Source organism: Microcaecilia unicolor, chromosome 8 (assembly GCF_901765095.1).
Source record: "Microcaecilia unicolor chromosome 8, aMicUni1.1, whole genome shotgun sequence".
NCBI classification, from domain to species: Eukaryota; Metazoa; Chordata; class Amphibia; order Gymnophiona; family Siphonopidae; genus Microcaecilia; species Microcaecilia unicolor.
This window is the reverse complement of record NC_044038.1, coordinates 221,334,763-221,357,551: the sequence shown is the minus strand read 5'-3', so window position 1 is coordinate 221,357,551 and position 22,789 is coordinate 221,334,763. Positions and strand designations below refer to the sequence as shown.

General features: G+C 44.5%; 1 protein-coding gene across 1 annotated transcript in view; it reads right to left on the bottom strand.

Annotated features, from left to right (window-relative positions):
- The window catches only part of SLC13A3 (solute carrier family 13 member 3), an 80,543-nt gene that overhangs the window by 56,768 nt on the left and 986 nt on the right, over positions 1-22,789 (bottom strand). Inside the window, exon 2 of the mRNA XM_030211660.1 lies at positions 6,998-7,263. Within this exon, the coding sequence (XP_030067520.1) occupies positions 6,998-7,263 (266 nt within the window). The remainder of the gene's footprint in view (positions 1-6,997; positions 7,264-22,789) is intronic.

Here is a 22,789-nt window from a genome sequence, read left to right as displayed (position 1 = left end):
TGCCCAATAAATAAAGCACTATTTGTGTTTTATCTTTCAAGTTTTTATACTTTAATTTTGTTTTATATTATTTTAATTTTTCTATCATTGATATTTTTGTTTTGTATCTAATGTAGCTTTATTGCACTCCACCCCACAGCCCCCCCCCCAAAAAAAAACCATACCTAGCCAAACAGTGCTCTTCATTAAACAAGACAGCCTCAGTATAAAACCCAATCCCTACCAATTGCTCCCCAAATGATAATCCATTTTGAGTGCCTTTGGAGGTGTCCTGCTCCCCTAACCCTTTCCACAGGCCAGGGTAGCCCACAATGACATCAATGGGGTCAATGGGGTGGGAGGAGGCATGGTCAACATGATAATGGAGTCGGCAGGCAGCAGCAAAGCAAGAACCAAATATTTTCTTCCTGGTGGGTAGCATGCTGGCAAAGCTCTCCCCACTGCAGCAAAAAGGTTGTCCTAACATCATTTGGATAGTTATCCAGGTGCTGGTCTGGATTATCACTGATATGCCGATAAGTGCAGGTAGCCACATTATACTCAGCTATTAGGTGCTGATAACCAAGTATGTCCCATCACTGAATTTCCAGGTATAAAAAGCCTGTGGCTGCCAGAATGTTAAAAAATAAAACACTGACGGTCGTGAGCTGAATATTGACCCATTAATTTAGAGGTCCTTTTACCTAAGGTGTGCTGAAAAATGGCTTGTGGTAGTGTAGGCATGGGTTTTGGGCACGTGTCAATCCATTTTTCAGCGGGCCTGTAAAAAAACCCTTTTAAAAATTTTTTGCCACAAATAGACGTGCAGAAAAATCAAAATTGCCTCACATCCATTTTGGGTCTGTAACTTTACCACCTGCTATTGGCCTAGCAGTAAAGTCTCATGCGTTAACTGGGCAGTAATGACCTATGCGCGCCAAATGCCACTTAGCGTGTCCGATACACGCGGCAAAAAATAAAATTTATTTTTCGGCTGCACATATTGGACACGCGCCAAAAATGAAATTACCACAAAAGCCATGTGGTAGCCTATGGTAACTCCATTTTGGAGAACGTTGGGCACGCATAGACGCTTACGCGGCTTAGTAAAAGGGCCCTTTAGTTACATAACTTAAAACAACAACAACATAATAATAATAATAATAACAATAAATGAGGTCAACAGACATATCAAAGTAAGCCAAACAATCTCAAAACCAAAGCATCACATAAAAATGCTTGCTGTCATACTAGCCATCTGGGCGGAAGATTAATTCAAAAAATTGTGCAACTTTGGACTTCCATCTTATCTGGGATATAAAAATTAATTTTCATTTCAACTCAAACATCACCCTGAGTTCCATACACACACAAAAATTAAGAAATCAATTGTGAAAACGTAAGAGCTTGAGTTCTACTGTGTGTCGTGCATACAATTCCCGTTTTATGCACGGAGGCATATTTATTAATAACACATTTTACACCACTATCAGCATTACAAGTGCATCAGATCTCCAATAAAGCTGGAACAACCTGCACACACCCAGAAGCTGGATAGTCATACAACAACCACTTCATGTCAGTAGCTGCTTGAATTATTACAAAAACTAGTAAAAAAGGCCCGTTTCGGTACGAAAGGAAACGGGCGCTAGCAAGGTTTTCCTCCCCCCCCCTCGCTCTCTCCCTCTGTTCTCTCCAAGTCCAATGGCCTACCTTTCCTCCCCTCCGATTTCCATGGCTTCCTCCCTCTCTCTGTCACTCTCCTTCACTCTGTTCTCCCTCCGAGTTGCAGTCCCCCATCCCTCCCTCTGTCATTCTCCTTCGCTCTGTCCTCCCTCCGAGTGCCAGTCCTCCCCCTCTAAAATCACCAACCCCCCTCTCCCCCTCTCTTACCGGGGTCCCATCGGCAGCATTGAAGAGCGAGCAGGATCAGCGAGTCTACTGCCTTTCCTTCTCTGAGCTCTGGTCCCGCCCTCATTTCCTGTTTCCGCAAGGGCGGGACCAGAGTCAGAGCGAAGAGAAGGGAAAGCAGCAGACTCGAAGGGATGTATGACGTCAGTGTTATCTACCGCAGGTAGCAGACCACGTCCGAGTGAGCCACGGTCCCAGGCAGCTTCAGAACGTTGGAGGTGAGAATTATTATGTAGGATTGGTGGTAGAGTATGGAATGGTGCCTGGAATGTGTAAGAACTGAAAAGGAAAACAAAAAAAAGAAAGAGAAAAATCCTCACGTGTAACACAAGCAATGAACAAAAAAGTGAGGACAGCTCAAAAAGGATATCAGGAAGTCTTTAATATGAATAGCTTGGGTCGTTTTTAAGCTATTCATATTAAAGACTTCCTGATTTCCTTTTTGAGCTGTCCTCGCTTTTTTGTCCATTGCTAAGAACTGAACGGGAACATGAGAAGGCCTGTCAGAGTCTACCAGCAGAAGCTGTGGAGACCAGTACAGTAAGAATTTAAACACTCTAGGAATGGTAAGAGCAAGGTTGGGAAGTTGGGTGAAAGAAAACCCTCTCCGAGTTCTATAAGAGCCAGCTGTGTTCGCCTCTGACTTATCCTGCTCTCTACAGAGAACCCTCGTTACAGGCAAGCAAGTTTGCTGTCTTCCCTTGTCATGAGTGCATAGTATTTTCTAGAATCTTATCCAAAAACTCCTAGTGTACAGCGCTGCGTACATCTAGTAGCGCTATAGAAATAAGTAGTAGTAGTAGTGTAAGGATATTCAGGTACCGTAATCTGTGTAAGTGTTTTTGAATACTGACTTATATGTTGGTATGCCATTTTTATCTTTATGTTATCTTCTGTCTTTATGGTTGATGTATTAATTGTGAATTTGATTCATTAAGGGCTCCTTTTACTAAGGTGTTAACTATTAGTGCACGCTAAATGATAAGATGCCCAGAGGAATATAATGGGTGTCTTATTTTGTACACACTAATCATTAGCGTTCACTAAGTGGCTATTGTAATCAGGTCACCCTTCCAAGTGAGGCCAAGGCTGTTCCTGCTTAGCTTCAACTGATTCTTCCCAACTCTTGACCGGGACCTGCTCCTTCCTGTTCTGTGTCTCCCCCTGTTAGTCAGCACCCTTCATGCTCGCTCATCATACGATCCCATGAACTCCAGCACACTCAAGATTCTTAGAAAAACACTAGGCTTTATTGTTCAAGCTCTTTCATCACAGCGTTAGTCTTCATTTGATCACCTCTTTCACCTGGAGGATTTAGCTTAACATTTACATTTATTTCCGCAACACAGTTCAGTTCTATTTCCAAACAGCAACTGCTGGTCTTGCTCAGAAACATATCACAACCCTCATCAGCACTATTTTCTATAAGCAGACAGTTTCTGGGTTAATTGCTTCCACCAGTTTCTTCCCCACTGGCTCACTTTGGCTTCCCCCATCCTCCATAATCTAGGTAATACAGAAGCCACCAAAGCTTTTACCTTTCCTCCTTGAGTTTGAGCAAAACCAGACACCTCCATACACTCTCCCCCTACTTCCTCTTTATTGCATTCCATGTCCTCCTCCACCCTGAGCTCCCCCAGCTGATGCTCATTCCCTGAATCAGAACTCATTTCCCAATCATTCATTCCTCCCTCCCCTTCCTGAGAGTCCTGCTAGAACCGCAGTGGGGAGGATAGTTCCTTCCCTGAACTAGTGGCTTCTGGGGGAGGTAGTTCTTTCCCTGAACTAAAGACTTCACCGGCATTTTGGCCACCAGAGGGCGACTTGCTCGTCTAGAAGGGATGACAGAGGAAGGACGCTGACTTTTAAAGGAACAGCTGCCCCCTTGCTCTTGCCCTAGCACTGCAGAGTGCTCACACCCTTTACAAAGCAGTGGTAAGCCCACCATGAGCTTGCCATGCATCAATCTGGTGCTACTGCATGCCTAGTGCAGATGCCAGTGGTAGTTCCACCCAAGGGCGTCGCTGCTATGGGGCCATGGGGGCCAGGGAACCCGTAGATTTGGCCCTGGACCCCCCTACTGTCGACCCCCCCCCCCCCCCCCGCTCGCCTGCCCGCTCGCTCGCCGTCGCCTTCCTGGGCTGGCGGGGACCCCATCCCCCAACAGGTAGGCGACAGCGAGCGAGCGGGGGGGTTGAGAGGGTCGGCGATGATGATGGCGGCGGGGGGTGGCGGCGGTGCAGGGGGGGCTAAAATGTGCCCCCTCACCTCGGCTCTGCCCCCCCCCCTACCGCTGAAGGTCAGATACGCCCCTGGTTCCACCCCCAGCATTTCTGGCACTAGTGGAAATATTTGAAAAATATTTCCGCAGTCATTAGCCCAGTAGTAATTGGGCAGTGCTGCCTTGCTACACAGTTACTGCCAGGTTAGAGCAGGAGCCCTTACTGCTACCTCAATGGATGGCGGTAAGTGCTCCACCCCCACCCACACACACATGGCTTACACGTGGACATTTCTTTTTTTTTCAGCCTTTTTACCTGCTGCGGTAAAAAGGGCTCAGTGTGCTTCAAAAACGGCCCCCCACCACTAGCGCAGGGCCCCTTTTACTGCAGCTCGGTAAAAGGACCCCTAAATCTGTTAGTAAAAGGACACCTAAATTTATTTATTTATATTTTGCTCACACCTTTTTCAGTAGTAGCTCAAGGTGAGTTGCATTCAGGTACACTGGATAGTTCTCTGTCCTAGGAGGGCTCAAAGTCTAAGTTTGTACCTGAGGCAATGGAGGGTTAAGTGACTTGCCTGAGATCACAAGAAGCAGCAGTGGGATTTGAACCAGCCACTTACTACTACTACTTATCATTTCTAAAGCGCTACTAGACGTACGCAGCGCTGTACACTTGAACATGAAGAGACAGTCCCTGCTCGACAGAGCTTACAATCTAATTAGGACAGACAAACAGGACAAACAAGAGATAAGGGAATAATAAAATGAGGATAATAAAATAAGGGTTCTGAACAAGTGAACAAGGGTTAGGAGTTAAAAGCAGCATCAAAAAGGTGGGCTTTTAGCTTAGATTTGAAGATGGTCAGAGATGGAGCTTGATGTACCGGCTCAGGAAGTCTATTCCAGGCATATGGTGCAGCAAGATAAAAGGAACAGAGTCTGGAGTTAGCGGTGGAGAAGAAGGGTGCAGATAAGAGAGATTTACCTAGTGAACAGAGTTTCCGGGGAGGAATGTAGGGAGAGATGAGAGTGGAAAGGTACTGAGGAGCTGCAGAGTGAATGCACTTATAGGTCAATAAGAGGAGTTTGAACTGTATGCGGAAACGGATAGGAAGCCAGTGAAGTGACTTGAGGAGAGGGCTAATATGAGCATAACGACACTGGCGGAATATTAGTCGTGCAGCAGAATTTTGAACAGATTGAAGAGGAGAGAGATGGTTAAGTGGGAGACCTGTAAGAAGCAAGTTGCAATAGTCTAAGCGGGAGGTGATAAGAGTGTGGATGAGGGTTCTGGTAGTGTACTCAGAAAAGAAAGGGCGAATTTTGCTGATATTATAGAGAAAGAAACGACAGATTTTAGCAGTCTGCTGAATATGTGCAGAGAAGGAGAGGGAGGAGTCGAAGATGACCCCAAGGTTACGAGCTGATGAGACAGGAAGGATGAGAGTGTTATCCACAGAAATAGATAATGGGGAGGAGGAGAGGTTGTTTTAGGGGGAAAGATGAGAAGGTCAGTCTTGGTCATGTTTAGTTTCAGATGGCGCTGAGACATCCAGTCAGCAATGTCAGACAGGCAGGCTGATACTTTGGCCTGGATTCCTGCTGAGATTTCTGGTGTGGAGAGGTAGATCTGGGAGTCATCAGCATAAAGATGATACTGAAAACCATGGGATGAGATCAGAGTACCAAGGGAAGAAGTATAGATGGAGAAAAGAAGAGGCCCCAGGACAGATCCCTGAGGTACACCAACTGACAGTGGGATAGAAGTAGAGAAGGATTGTAAGAGGATTGCAAGACTGGTGCTCTAACCACTAGGCCACTCCTCCACCCCAAAGAAGTTTGTTACTCTTTGGGGTTCTACATGGAATGTTGCTACACTTTGAAATTCTGCATGGAATCTTGTTATTCTTTAGAATTCTAGAATCTTTATTTATTTATTTTGATTTTGCTCACACCTTTTTCAGTAGCAGCTCAAGGTGCGTTTCATTCAGGTACTCTGGATATTTCTCTGTCCCAGGAAGGCTCACAATCTAAGTTTGTACCTGAGGCAATGGAGGGTTAAGTGACTTGCCCAAGATCACAAGGTCTAAATGTTTTATTAAAGTTTCATAACAAGAGAACACAAACTTCCCAGACCGAGCATGAATACAGCTTGAAGTATATAACCATCCGTTTCCAGTATTGATTGTGATTTTATGATGCTCATCACTTGGATTGGCAAAACACCAGGAAACTTGTGAATAAATAAATAAATAAAATCCAAGAACCTGCTCCTGGAACAATTCCAATCCCATGACTTTGTCCTTTGGCTAAATTTTACCTGCACAAAGTTAACTATTTAAAGCGGCCACATTTTTAAACAGATAGCATTTACCCAGCTAAAATCTGATCTTAGTCAGGGAAATCCTTTGATAACCGATCGCCTAAGGCTTAATTTAAAAAGCAGATTTTCATAAAGTAGGAGAGCGGCATTTTAAAGCTACAATTTATACTTACAGAATTAAGAAATTGTTCTGAAATCCCTCAAAAATGACAATTTTCTACTTTAATACTTGCAATTTTCTACTTGCACAGATACTATCTCAAACAACTGGATCCTTTGTTGACCAAGGAATTGTTGACAAGCCTGTTCCTACTGAAAACGTCAGCACCTCTCCACCAGTAGGGGTCAGTAAAAACAGCAGGCCATTGCCTTTCATCCTACAAAATGCTGATGCGTATCATCCTTGTGCTGCCCCCAGCTCATGCTGACCCCAATACACAAGAAGGTCAATTCCAAATCTCCTGCACCAAAGCAAAGAAAACCTTGGCCAAAGCCAAGGGGCTGGCATGTGGCAATATATTTATGATATGATATGTGTTAATATCAGTTCCTCAAATTACCTGGCTGGCTTAACTCCCACTAGCGTGAGAACTTTAAGTGCAATTCTGCGGTGCAGATTCCATTCCTCAATAGCTGCTGCCATGATGAGGCCGCTTAGAAAAAGGAAGTTGGTATCTAGAAAGTACTGAGGGCAAACTTTGTTCGAAGGCAGGATTCCCAGGAATGGGAATAAGACAATTGGAAGCAAAGCTGTGACGGCCAGTGGTAAGGCTTCTGTACACCAGTATAAGGCCATAAGAAGGACCACAAAGAGGCATCTTCCTTCCTAAGAGGAAAAGAAATGAACATGGGCTGGGATTAGAATTAGGCTTCTATGATGTCAACTCTTAATTTTATGTGTAGATATTTTTAATCTATAATCAACAACATTTATTAGATTGTTAGCCCACCTTATCCAGCGAGAGGAAGGAAGAGGCAGAATATAGGTCAGAATGTAGAATGGCAATAGAATATATGTACATAAAGTTAGAAGTTAAAGCTCTCTCTCACAATATATGGTATCTGTTTTCAAATTCAAATTGGAAGATCTGAAGAAGGGGCTATGTTTGATTGCTCTTATAGAGGTCCAGATAAAGGTTCCACAGTGTTCTGCCCCCATTTGCATGGAGGCAGGCTGTTTATTGTTCGTGTATATTTGTTAAGCATTTTCTGTAATAGATTACATTGCCTATACCTTTAATTAAGGTTGTGTACTTGAAATACAAATCCCTGTGATCTTGTAGTTACCTGTAATAGACTCTTTCAGAGCATATATCCAGTTCCCCGCATTTTATGGGACCAGTGGCGTTCCTGGACTCGATGGCTCCCGGGGCGGAGCACCGATGCGCCCCCCCCCCTGGGAGGAGCGCCCCCCCCCCCCGCTAGATGACACCTCCCCCCCTCCGGCGAAATGACACCCCCCCCGGGTGCACGCCGCTGGGGGGGGTGCCGCGGTGCGTGCTTGCTCCTCCGAGTTCACTAAACTTAGTTTGTTCGCTGCAGCTCCCTCAGCCCGGAAAAGGAAGTAACCTGTTCCGGGGCAGAGGGAGCTGCAGCGAACGAACAAAGTTTAGCGAAGTCGGAGGAGCAGGCGCGCGCCGCAGCACCCCCCCAGCGGCGTGCACCCGGGGCAGACCCCCCCCCCCTTGGTACGCCACTGTATGGGACTCCTTCTATTGGCTTGCCTTGTTCTCTGTGCATACTGGGCTAGTCCCCCCCACCCTTCCCATCAGACCTGTAAGAGTTAGTCTGCAGCATTCTCCTCTGTGGACTGTAACTGCTTATGCTGTATTTTGCTGTATGACCCTCTTGAACTACTGCAATGCTATCAAGTTTAAAAGTATATTCCACCAGTTTAAAAGTATATACAGCATTACTCTCAGCATGTTGTTCAATTATTTCCAGCTTCTCTCTTGCAGAGAGAGAGAGAGCTGGTTGAGGACAGGCTCCCAGTTTGCAAGGCAAAAACTCTAGTCCAGCACACCTGAACAGTAAGTCTTAAGAGTTGCAGTTAGAAGTCTTGTAGGTCTCAGTGAAAAACTTGGGATTCTTCAGTGGACTCCAGTTAATAAAGTCTCATTGTGATAGAAATTATAATGAACTACAAGGAATAGTTTGTAGCATAGTTTGTACTGAGTGAAAACTGAACTGTGTTGAATCAGAAGTCACAGTAGCAAATGTTGTGCAGGGCTATCCTAGCTCCTACAAGGCATGAAGTCTCTAAAGCTGCACCTGGCTATTCCAAGATCAGAGACTCAGCTCTTGTATAGAGAGTGCTTCACTATAAAGCTGCATACTTAAATAATTAAAGTAGGTGTGGTGTACAAGCAGAGGATGGAACTTCTGCACAACCCCCATCTTTGCTCTAGCTATGAACAAAGTATTTGAGCACAAACCCAAAGCACACTTACTGCCTGTAAAGGTATAAAAATATATATATTACTATATAAAGGCTTCCTGCTCAGTGCTACCAGGTCTAAACAATTCTGGCACAGAGCCAAGGTTCACAGTCACAGCAGTTGATAAGAAAGAAAAGCTTTATTCTTGCCAGTGTAATTGTAAGAGCTGTGGCTCATTCAAAAGTCAGCAGGGAGTGAGATCACTGAACTGACTGAACAAAATATCCATATTGAACCATACTGTAAAGGCAGCACACGCCAATCTCGAAAGTGAGAACAGTTCTGAAAGGTTCAAAAGAACATATAAGCTTACAGAAAAGGCCAGAGAAAATTATGAAGCAGAAGTACACAGGTACCTCCTTCTACTGGAAAGTCTCTGCCTCAAGTAGGACAGAAAATAAGTAAGGTTTCAAAAAAACCCAAAGCTGATAGCCTCCATATAGAACAATTACAGTTGATCTATAAGCAGTACCAGCATAAGTCAGAAAAATATTGCCACTTTCTAGGCAGAACAAATACAGCAGATGTCAGAGAGATAAACTAAAGATCTCACACACCAGGCCATGGTAACAGAGGCAATTAAAGGTACAGAAACTCACATAAATCCTGCAAAGGAAAATTAATCCCAATATCCTGGCATCTCTAGGCATAGCTCTAGAACCTCTAGAAGTTCTAGAACTTCAAAATCCCACAGGACCAGCCATTCCAGTCAGTCTGCAACTAGTTCAGCAGTCATCCAGGTTCAGGCTAAGGCTGAAGCTTCTAAGTCACATGCCTTTTAGAGTGAGCAGGAAGTGGCTCTGAAGATAGAGACACTTAAAATAGAAGAACAGAAAGCAGCTGCTGCCACTGCAGTCAGGAGAGCAGAATTAGAAGAGGCAGAAGCTGCTGTGAGAAGACAGAGTTAGATATTGCCATGGAAGTGTTGCAGCGGCAAGGAAAAGCAGCTTCCATTGAGGCTGAAGCCAAGGCCCTTGAAGAAGTCATAAGGCAGGATGGCAGGGAAAGCCAGCTAAGCCATATTGGACTTGAAAATTGTGAGAAGTGAACTGCAGCCTATGTGAAGGCTAATACCCCAGAACACAAAAGCACACAGTCACAGTCTGACTCAGAAGAGTCATGAGACTTAGAGAAGGTACATCCATCCATACCAGAGTCTAGCTCACCTGAAGGAAGCATGCCACAGAGGCGAACCGCCACCATAGTGATCCATCTGGATGCACTGCCACTGGATCTTGCTCCAGGAAAGTGCACCAAAGGAAATGCTTTATTTCAGCAACAGCCACACAGGAACTGGGATGAAATAATGGTTGAGCAGTTATACCCAGTGAAGCACACTTATTAAGCAAGAGGCACCCAACCAGCCACACTACACACCTGACTCCATACAAATTGCAGCAAACAGCCAGCCACAGGTACCTACTGCCATCGTGCTAGAAACTTCAGAGAGAGATCTAGCAACATACATGGCTCGTAAAAAGATGGTGAACATGGGGTTTATCTGGTTCAATGAATTCACTGAGAAGTATGGAGGGTGGAAATCCGACTTTAAGGATGCCATAGCAATTATGAAACCCACCCCAAAGCAAGAAATTAACCTGATAACAAAATGGCTGGGAACTGAGTCAGTCAATCATGTAAAGAGACTAAAGGATGCATATTTGCATGACCCCTCCAGAGGTTTGAAAGGAGCTATCCAAAAGGCACTGATGAAGTGAATAAGGATTTACCCAAAAGTTACAAATAGAGTGGAGGAGTGGCCTAGTGGTTAGGGTGGTGGACTTTGGTCCTGAGGAACTGAGTTCAATTCCCACTTCAGGCACAGGCACCTCCTTGTGACTCTGGGCAAGTCACTTAACCCTCCATTTGCCCCAGGTACAAATAAGTACCTGTATACAATGCCGCATTGAGCCTGCCATGAGTGGGAAAGCGCGGGGTACAAATGTAACAAAAAAGTTAATAAGTTACAAGAATTAGGAGATCCCCCTCCAGGAACTGGAAGCAATCAAAGCTGATCTGAACCTACCAGGCATGTGCTACTTGGATACATCTTGGGGCATAAATGAGATTATAAAAAACCTGCCGTATGACATAAGAGAGAAACGGTCATCATTAGGCACAAAAAAAACAAAGAGGACAAGCAAAAGGGGTTTCATCCCTTCACAATCTTTGTGAAGTTTACCAGAGATTTGGTACAGAGGAGAAATAATCCCAGCTTCATGTTTGTTGTACCTGAAGCAGGCAAGACGGGTTGCTTCCTGAATGAAAGGCCAGTCAAGAAGTATGGCAACATCAGGAAACCTATAGCTGTACACAAGGAATGGCCTAGTGGTTAGGGTGGTGGACTTTGGTCTTGGGGAACTGAGGAACTGAGTTTGATTCCCACTTCAGGCACAGGCAGCTCCTTGTGACTCTGGGCAAGTCACTTAACCCTCCATTGCCCCATGTAAGCCACGTTGAGCCTGCCATGAGTGGGAAAGCGCAGGGTACAAATGTAACAAAAATAAAATAGATACTATTGGAGATTCTACATGGAATGTTGCTACTGTTGGAGATTATACATGGAATGTTGCTATTCCACATGTAGAAGGCTGCGCAGGCTTCTGTTTCTGTGAGTCTGACGTCCTGCACTTACGTGCAGGACGTCAGACTCACAGAAGCAGAAGCAGAAGCCTGCGCGGCCACATTGGTGATCTGCAAGGGCCTACTTCTACATGGGATGTTGCTAGTGGAATAGCAACATTCCATGTAGAATCTCAAATAGTAGCAACAGTGGAGGAGTGACCTAGTGGTTAGGGTGGTGGACTTTGGTCCTGAGGAACTGAGTTTAATTCCCACTTCAGGCACAGGCAGCTCCTTGTGACTCTGGGCAAGTCACTTAACCCTCCATTGCCCCATGTAAGCCGCAATGAGCCTGCCATGAGTGGGAAAGCGCAGGGTACAAATGTAACAAAAATAAAATAGATACTATTGGAGATTCTACATGGAATGTTGCTATTCCACTAGCATCATTCCATGTAGACGGCCGCGCAGGCTTCTGTTTCTGTGAGTCTGACGTCCTGCACGTACGTGCAGGACGTCAGACTCACAGAAGCAGAAGCCTGCGCGGCCACATTGGTGATCTGCAAGGACCGACTTCTACATGGAATGTTGCTAGTGGAACAGCAACATTCCATGTAGAATCTCAAATAGTAGCAACAGTGGAGGAGTGGCCTAGTGGTTAGGGTGGTGGACTTTGGTCCTGAGGAACTGAGTTCAATTCCCACTTCAGGCACAGGCAGCTCCTTGTGACTCTGGGCAAGTCACTTAGCCCTCCATTGCCCCATGTAAGCCGCATTGAGCCTGCCATGAGTGGGAAAGCGCTGGGTACAAATGTAACAAAAAAAAAAAAAGACAGATGTGTTGCCCACCGTCTGATCATCCTCCTACTACAGAGAAAGTAGAGGAGCCATATGCTTGGAGAAAGAGCAACATTTGTCACAAATTTGGTACTTTTTATGTTCTCTCAAGGGTTTCTCCCTAAATCCTTGACATTTCTTGAGCGGATGAGGATTCTTATGTATAGGTCGGTTTTCCCTTGTTTGATTACTGCATTTCAGAAGATTTTGGTTCAAGAGTTCCGAGTCTTATCATAGTGATGTTCTTTACTCTGGTTCCAACTACATGCCTTTCACACCTCATTGAAAGGACAAAACACACAGTCTAATCAGACTTCAGTGATAATGAAGACATTCTTCGGCAATACCGCACCGGCAGCCACTAGCATGGCTTTGTAAAAGGGGGCCTAAATACTTTATTTATTGATTGATTAGTTTATTTGTGACATTTATATCCCACGTTATCCCAAATAAATTTGAGTTCAATGTGGCTTACAATAAACGGAATAGGATACATAACAAAGAATAATGCATAAGAAAGTAATTTGCTGTAAGAATCCAATTTTACAATACGGTATCATAAACGCACTGGGATAACTACGGATGTTTAACATTTTGAAAATCTATTATTAATGAGAAATTGTACATGAAGCAAAGAGAAAGTTAATGGTAATTAGAGTAATAACCAATTCAGGTAATAATTAGTTGTTTGCAGTGGCGTTCCTAGGGGGGCTGACACCCGGGGCGGATCGCCGATACGCCCTGCCCCCCCGGGTGCAGCGCCCCCCCAGAACAGTGCAGCGCCCCCCCCCCCAGCAAAAGAACCCCCCCCCGGGTGCACGCCACTGGGAGAGGGGGGTGCCACGCGCCTGCCAGCTCTTCGTTTTCATTTTCCCTCTGCCCCGGAACAGGAAGTAACCTGTTGCGGGGCAAAGGGAGCATGAAAACGAGGAGCCGACAGGCGCGCGGCACCCCCCCCCCAGCGGCGTGCACCTGGGGCAGACCGCCCCCACCGCCCCCCCCTTGGTACGCCACTGGTTGTTTGAGATATGGTTGTTCTTTGTGAGGGTTTGTTTGAATAGGAACGATTTGAGGATTACCTTTATTTCTATAATTAATAGCACCAACAAAAAATAAATAGCTAAGAAATTAGTCTTTGACAGCATCCTTTTGTTCAATGGGTAAGTAAGCACAGTGCAAAACTAGTATGATTCTGGCAGGTAGAATAACAACAGATCATCATTCAGCTGCATGAACTTGGATCAGATATTATACGCCTTGGGGGATTGAATTAAAACCCAGCAGATATTTTTGCTTTTATTATATTCCAAGGAAAACTACCCACAGAGATTTGTGCCTGCTTTCTCTGCGGGTGATTTTTCAGTACAAAATAATACATGCAGTTATGTACAACCAAACTACATGTGTTATTCAGTTCCCTGCCCTCGCCCCACTTCTACAACTTTAGGATAAACGCGTGTGAATAATTCAAGTCACTTTGTAAGCAGTGTTATTCCCCCCACACACCCTTATTCAAGACAGATCCATAGCAAAAGACCAAATAGTCTCGGAAACAACCCGAGTATGTTATAGGTGTGCAGAGCCTTTTGAAAAAGAAGATCTAACTGAGAGGGAGACAGAGAAAGACAGCCATACTTTGCCTCAAGCAAAGACAGCTATTGTAGTTTGGAGCTGCATATCATTGAGTGGCTGTCAGGCCTTTAGCAAACAACATGTCAAGAGAGGTTATCGTTCCAAATAATAGCCGAGACTGGAGGGATTTATTCCTTATCAGAAAGAAGTCTCAGAATATCATTAACTACAGGTTTCAAAGATGTTCAACTGCTGAAAGCTAATCAAGAAATGTATTAAGCCAGTCAAATCAAAAAGGTATTGCCTGATATATATATATATATATATTCCTTTTGATTGTGTTAATCTTTATTTCCAAGGATAAAGAATATACTTCATTAAGGGGGCAACTCTATAGTGAATATGTAAAACAGATTAGTGGCACATTCAAACTAAGGGGTAGATATTCATCCAGTGGTAGTGAGAGGTTTTTTAGCTGCCAACAGAATGATGCAGGACGTCAGACTCAGAAACAGAATGAAGGAAGAAGAGGACCTCGGCTGGTGGGGGTTGGGGTCCCCCACCAGCAAAGGTAGGGTTGGTGGCGAGAGGGGGGTCAAGAGGGTCGTCGGCAGGGGGGGGTCAAAGTTGGAGGCGGCGGCGGCGGCAATGGTGGGGGGTCGGCAATGGCGGGGGGGGGGCTAAAATGTGCCCCCTCACCTCAGGCTCTGGACCCCCTTCCCGCCGAAGTCTGGCTACGCCCCTGGTAAAAGGGTCCCAAAATCTGTTAATGCGCCAAAAAATGGGACTGTGTTTTACGTGATCTGATTTGGCCACTTGACTTAGTAAGTACTAAATATTGGCATGTAACTGCATATGTGCCAACTCCACCCCTGAAGCGCCTACAAAATAAATGTCTTTCAGTGTAGTGATCTATGGTGATATTCAGCGGCACTAACGTTAAGTGCCACTGAGCGTTGGCAGAATAGAGTCTCCTGGCTGTTTAAATCACTATGAATGTCAACCAGCAAGTGTAAGAGAGCACATAAATGTAAGGGAGTCAGGGGTGGCCTGACTGTTAGGTTACCTGAGGCGGGGGCCTCAGGCGGCACTCTTCCAGGAGCGGCATCTCCTCCTTCTTTCCTCCACCCCATTCCCCAAGTTTACCTTCTTTCTCTATGTTCCAAAAGCTGGCTGCGGCAGCAATACCCATATGCTGCCTTGCCGCCGGCACCCGCCTGTTCTCTTTACTGTGGCCCGCCTCTCTGATGTAATTTCCTGTTTCCTCAGAGGCAGCCCCACAGTAGAGAAGAAGCTGGTGCCGGTGGCAGGGCAACATATGGGAATTACTGCCACCACCAGCTTTTGGAACAAGGAGAAAGAAGGTAAACTTGGGGAACAGGGTGGAGATTCCAGAGCTTGGCCCGGGGGGGGGGGGGGGGTGGCATCTCAGCCCTGCCTCAGGTGGCATCTTGCCTTGGGCCAGCCCCTGATGGACATTTACCTGGACACAGCATAGATGGGCAACAGGTAATGCTGCCACTCCCATGCCCCTTTCACATCCTTGCCCCGCCCCCTGTCACATATTCCCCTCTCCTGCCCCCCTGTCACCTCCCCTCCCCTTACTTACTATCTACTGCCCTGGTGGTCTAGTGACCTCTTAGGGGCAGGAAGGAGCCCCCTCTTTCCTGTCCAGAGCTCTGTCCTTGCCCTGCATCCTGTTGCTGTGACGGTCTCAGGATTCAAAATGGCTGCCGAGAGTTGAAGTCTCAAGAGGCCGCTTCAACTCTCGGTGGCCATTTTGAATCCTGAGACTGTCACAGCAGCAGGATGCAGGGCAAGGGCAACGCTCGGGGCAAGAAAGAGGGGGCTCTTTCCTGGCCCAAAGAGGTCACTAGACCACCAGGACAGTAGATAGTAAGTAAGAGAAGGGGAGGCTAGGATAGGCCCGTCACCCGTCCGCCCAGAAATCCAGACAAACGGGCGGATTGGCAAAACCTGTCTGGACGCCTGGACATGTCCTCAAAAAGAGGACATGTCCGGGTAAATCTGGACATATGGTAACCCTAGTCCTTGCAGTTATGCTACTACTAATCATTTCTATAGTGCTACTAGACGTACGAAGCACTATACACATTATATGCAAGTACTTTCTCTGTCCCTAGAGGGCTCATAATCCAAGGTTTTGTACCTGGGGCAATTTAAGTGACTTTCCCAAGGTCACAAGGAACTGCAGTGGGAACTGAACCCAGGTTACCAGGATCAAAGCCCACTGCACTAACCATTAGGCTACTCCTTGTCAGGCTCATCCAGGAGACTAGTGATAGTTCCGGGTTTGCCACACTCTGTTTCCGGCACTAGAAACTTGAAACTTCACCCACTGCACTAAAAGGTGGCTTTGACGCATAGAAATCCCACGCGCTGACAACACTGCAGACCACCTTTTACCACCACTTCGAAAAAGGACCCCCTTATGTGCACAAAAAAAGTGATTGTATGTCTATAAACCTATAAATCTAGAATCAATTTACATGAGCAAAAAGTTTTAACATGCATAGATTTTTTTAATTAAAATGAATGTGAAAAAATCCCCAAATCAGGAAAACCTGGGGAAAATACAAAAATAAGATTTTTTTTTTAGCTGTGCACATCCCTAATATCTTTTCTCCTACCAAAACAAGTCAGTTAAAAATCTCTACAAAAACAATCCCTATCCCATCGCTTGTTGCCTTGTGTTTCTTTTATGTTCAGCTGTATTTTCTTTAATTTATCTAATGAACATGTGATGCACTACTTTGTAATGCCTGGCAGCTGTTTGCCACAGCAATGTAGCAGAGAGGTTTATTTATTTGATTTCATGCCTTATCAAATAAAAACTCAAAGCAGATTACAGTTTATAAACCAGCAATCTCATTAGAAAATAATACAGTTCTGGTCTCTTTTATTACAAATGTAAACCTCCACTCAACCTTATTACTGTACATACAGGATGAGGGCACGGGCAACTTCCCTCATCCCAGCAGCTAGGCTAAGAAAGGATGTCCTCATTGTAAAACTTTAAATATTTGCCAGCAATCCCTCAGTGGGTGAGATTTACATAAGATAACTCCACTTTATAGCTGCGGTATTAAGATGAACCAGTGAATAAGAGGGGGCTGGTAGCATATAGCTAACCCCATAAATACATAAATGTTGCCATACTGGGATAGACCAAAGGTCCATCAAGCCCAGTATCAGGTTTCTAACAGTGGCCAATCCAGGTCACAAGTACCTGGCAGAAACCCAAGTAGTAGCAATATTCCATGTAGAACCCCAAAGAGTATCAAGATTCTAGAATTCTAAAGAATAACAAGATTCCATCCAGAATTTCAAAGTGTAGCAACATTCCATGTAGAACTCCAAAGAGTAGCAAGATTCCATTCAGATTCCCAAGTACATAAGTGTTGCCATACTGGGATAACCAAAGGTCCATCAAGCCCAGTATCATGTTTCTAACAGTGGCCAATCCAGGTCACAAGTACCTGGTAAGATCCCAAAAAAGTACAATACATTTCATTCTGCTTATCCTTAACCCAGTCATAGTATCCCTTTAGCAGATTCCTGTCTTGTCCACCCATAGCAGTACTCTTCATTATAGGAACTAAGGGGTCCTTTATACTAAGCTATGGTAAGAAATGGCCTTAGCGTGTCCTTATGCGGGTCTTTCCCACGCACTAAGGCCATTTTTACCACAACTGTAAAAATTCAGCCATTTTTAAAAATTGCCACGATAGCATTTACTGTCACCTATTTGTAAGCAACAAGGGCTCTTGCGTTATCCGTGTACTAACAAGTTAGTATGTAGTAATACAGATATGCTAATTAGTTAGTGCAGGAATGCTCATTCTCCACCCCAACATGCCCCCTCAAAAAATAATTCTCCCCCCCCCCCAAAAAAAAAAATAAAATTGACTGCATGATTAGCACATGGCAATGCAAAAACTAACATGTGACACTTTATTGCGTCCCAGATTAGGCTTATTTTTTTGCTATGTTATGTGCATGTTAGCATAACATGGCTTAGTAAAAGGACCCCCTAAGTGTGTGCCTGGTATCTTCCTTATAGGTGTTCAAGAGGGCTACAATGGGGATTAGGATGGAGGGATAGGGGATGGGAGGAACTGTGGTCTGTATGGGCAAAGAGAGAGTGAGGGAGAGATATAAGGGTGTGGATGAAGAGGTGTATGTGGATGGAGGATATATATGGATGGAGGGTGTGGAGGATGTAACTATACCTCTGAGGCATGTTAAGTACTTGCTCAGAAAGAAAGGGGTAGATGGGGGGGGGGGGGGGGGTGGATGCATCCCATCCATTACACAGCCCCATCAATTTATCCCCTAATGCCATACCACTAACTTTCCTTAACCATTCCTCTCCTCCACCATCGTCATACACCCCTCTCTCACCACCATACTACACATAGTCCCTCCGCTCCACTCCCTTCATGCTCACACACTCCTCTCTCACCCCCATGCTCCCACAGACCATCCCTTAGGCTGCTGGATCTGCTTCTTCTTTGGCTGGTGGGGTCTATGGAACCACATTAGCCTTATTGAGGCCACTGGCTTCCTCTCTTCTTTACCTGGCAGTGAACCCCAGGTCCCATCAACTGTAGAAGAGGCAGAGCCAGTGGCTGAAGAAAGGGTATAGCTAGGGGAGGGGATGTGTGTGAAGGGAAAGGATTGTGAAGGTGAGGTAAAAAGTGGACTGGGGCTGAGGTTGTGTTGGTGGGGGTGTTTGACTGAAGGAGGTGTGTATAAATGGGACTATGGGGGAATATACCCCTCACTCATCCATATACCCCAATCACCAGCATACAGTCCTCTTCTCCAGCCACTCCAACTCTCATCCACCTACCCCCTTTTACACAGAGGATAAAGCTGTATCCACTCTCACTTCCCCGTCCATAAAAAAAACCCTTCATACCCAAAGCTCATACTGTAGTCCAAACTCTGTCCCTCTTTCCCCCCCCCCCCCCCCCAACCCAGTGGAACTGTAACATATCATGTTGGCTTAATATTTAGTGCAGTTTTTATAATAACCTAACAAGTCTACTACTACTACTTATCATTTCTACAGCGCTACAAGGCATACGCAGCGCTGTACACCATACACAAAAAGACAGTCCCTGCTCAAAGAGCTTACAATCTAGATAAGACAGGAGACAGACAGAACAATTAAGGGTAGGGGAATAAAGAGGTGAGGATAAAGGATAGGGCAAGTGAGCAGTGGTTAGGAGTCAAAAGCAATGGTAAAGAGATGGGCTTTAAGTTTGGACTTGAAAACAGCCAAAGAGGGGGCTAGATGTACAGGCTCGGGAAGTTTATTCCAGGCGTGAGGTGCAGCAAGATAAAAGGAACGGAGTCTGGAATTAGCAGTAGAGGAGAAAGGGACGGATAAGAGAGATTTATCAACAGAACGGAGTACCCGAGGGGGGGCACAGGGAGAGACAAGAGTGGAGAGGTACTGGGGAGCGGCAGAGTGAATGCACTTATAGGTCAACAAGAGAAGTTTGAATTGAATGCGGAAACGGATAGGGAGCCAGTGTAGTGACTTAAGGAGAGGGCTAATGTGAGCATAGCGACTTTGGCGGAAAATGAGTCACGCAGCAGAGTTTTGGACTGATTGAAGAGGAGAGAGATGGCTAAGAGGGAGGCCGGTGAGAAGCAGGTTACAATAATCAAGACAAGAGGTGATAAGAGTGTGGACAAGGGTTCTGGTAGATAAGGGTGTGAAAATGTATTGCAATATCCTTTATATTGTCATACATTTCTAGACGTATTATGTTATTAGAAACTGCACTACATATTAATCCAACTGAACTCACAAAACAATTCTTTATTCCTTGATTCTAGAGCTGCTATCAAAGACTATAACTTTATATGTTATTTGGAAGCGTCTGCAAAAATCATGACTCTGAGAACTGCAAGGACTAAAGCTGTGGTGGTAACAGTAACAGAAAGATCATTCAAAATGTTAACTTATCTGTTTCCTAATCCTTCTTGACCTTCTCTGGGTCTTAACCCTACTCTTATCTCACATTTCTTTAGAATAAAAGGTATCACTTGTGATAGCCTCACCCTCATTGTATCTGTTTCGAATATCACGCAAGATATGAACCACACTGAGCATCGTTTATCAATGGAACGTGCATTCATCGGTGTTTGATCAACATGCAATCTGATTAGATGCCGTTCTACTTTTGCAAATAGATTAAAAGATTAAAGTGAGAGGTATGCTGGAAATAGAACTGAGAAGAGAAATAAATCCTTAATCCTTGTGTCAGAGAGCTGCAGCGCACTGCTCTGGTATCTCTTGATTCAGCTGTTCAGTAAGTTAATCAATTAGGAGGATCTAATGAGGATCAGTCTAACCTCAGACATTGGGTCTTTGCTCGCACTTCCCAACAGAGGGCGGAAATATTAAATAACAAATTTTAGGGCTAGCTTAGTCGCTCAGTAGTACATGTCATGCCCTTTTATACTGAAGCTCCCCAGCGGGATTGCAGGCTAATGCTCAGAACTCCCACGGTAAAGCCAAAAGTGCAGAACTTGTAGCGCCTGCGCAGAAAACTAGCTCACCAATGCTCAGAGGAAATGGTATTCAAATTATATGTGCACTGTAAAAGTAGCCTTTAAAATATGCACACTAATTCACAGGATAATCTTCGGTGAAGTCCCAGGATACATGCTCAAATTAATTGACTTACCACCCAGAAACAGATTCAGTACCTCAAGATCATATCTGAACTTACACTACCCAGACTGTAGTGGCCTTAAGTACAAATCAATTTACGCCACCAACTTTACATATATAGGCACTCAATTATGGAATGCTCTACCCAAACAAGTAAAATCTACCCAGAACTACCTAAAGTTCCGAAAATTATTGAAATCAGTATTGTTTAAGAAGGCATATTCCCCAGGTTTAACCTAACTTGAATTAACTACTACTATAAATTCAGATTCAAGGACAATGATTACCTGTTTATTATCACTTGCCTTTTTGATGTTTAATTGTTATTTTATATCTTATTCTCAATTTGTATAATTGTTCCTCTTGTACTGTAGCTTACACTACAGACTTTGTAAGCCACTTTGAGCCTGCGATCAGTGGGAAAATGTGGGATATAAACGTAATAATAAATAAATAAAAGTGAAAGCAAAGGGGAATGTTCTTGGCACATGCACAGAAGACGTTTGCATTTATTTATTTATTGTATTTGTACCCCACATTTTCCCACCTTTTTGCAGGCTCAATGTGGCTTACAGAGTATAGATATGAGAACGTCATTACAAGTTTTACAAAAATAGTTGATAATAAGCTGAAGTGAAAGAGGATTAAGATGGAAAGGTGTTAGGTAAGGTCGTGAGAGAGGTGTTCTTTGGTGTATTTGGGTTGTTTAGGAATGATTTGTTTCATTGAGGATGACTTTTGTAGGCTCTGTTGAAGAGATGTGTTTTCAGAGCTTTGTGAAAGCTGGTTAGATTGGTCAAGGTTTTCAGGGCCATGGGTAATGCGTTCCAAGACTGTGTGCTTTTGTACTCAAAGGTGGTAGCATAGGCCTGTTTGTATTTCATTCCTTTACAGCTGGGGAAGTTCAATTTGAGGAATTTGCGGGCTGATCTTACGGCATTCCTGGGCGGTAAGTCCACTAGGTTTAACATATAGAGTGGGGCATCTGCGTGAATGATTTTGTGTACAGTCGTGCAGATCTTGAACTCAATTCGTTCCTTGAGCGGGAGCCAGTGCAGTTTCTCTCTTAGGCGTTTCGCGCTTTCGTATTTAAGTGTTCCAAAAATGAGTCTGGCTGCAGTGTTCTGGGCTATTTGGAGTTTTTTGATGGTCTGTTCTTAAGCTCAGCTCTTGTGCGCATGCACCAGGCAAACCCGAAAATGAAGCACACATTAGTGCCTGTTTTCTGCACCTTTAAATATAAGCTTCTCAGGTTGTTGGTTTTTTTTAATTTGGAAGGCTTATATTTAAGCACAGGAAACAGGCACTAGTCTGTGCTTTCACTTTGGGGTTTGCTCGGACTCATGCACATTTATTTCTTAGTACAGGCACTTACAGGCTTTCTTCCACTTCCAAAAGAAATCAAAACTGACAGATTTTAAAGAAAGAATCATGAGAAATCCTCTCTTCAAGCACCCTAATGCCTGCTCCAAGCTGGCATTAGGTTTTCAGCGGTAAGGGCGGCTTTGTTTTGTGCACTGTTCTCTAAGCATTGGGAGGGAATAAGAAATGACTTCATTAACATCCATTTGACTACATTTGCATGCTATTTGCACTAATCTTTGGTGCTCACATTGTCTCCTGCGCTAGAGCCATTCTGTGCTCACTAATACCAGTGATAGTCCAGCGCTAATCGCCTCTAGCACCGATGTTATATTTTGAGCATCAGGCCCATTGGATCTTTTACAGTGGATTGGCTGGGATCAGAGGTGCTGCAGAGGATGGGGAGGTACAGTGGGGTGGAGGGTGACTTATAATCAGGTCATTAAGTACTAATGTGCTTACTGCAGCAAATAAATGGCAAAAGAGCTCATGGTCATTACTACAAAAAAATAGGGAATTCTGCCATTTTACCCTAGTGGAAAAAATGGCCTTAGTGTGCAGGAAAAACCCACATAAGGGCAAAAGAGGCCACTTTTTACCATTGTTTGGTAAAAGGGCAAGTTTGAATGGAGGCTCCTGGCACCGGGATCCTAGAATCAATTCAGTCTGAGGTGGGAAGAAGGAAGAATTACAGGGCCAAAAATGTTAAAGTTTGCAAATTAATGTGATAAATCCACTAAAATGTCATGGCTCCTTCAAATTAGCTTGGCAAACATTTTTGTAAAAGTTTGGAGACATTGCATCCATTTTTGCCAAGTTGCAGAAATTCACAAAGGGGACTTGATTTATATCAACTCTCACCCAATC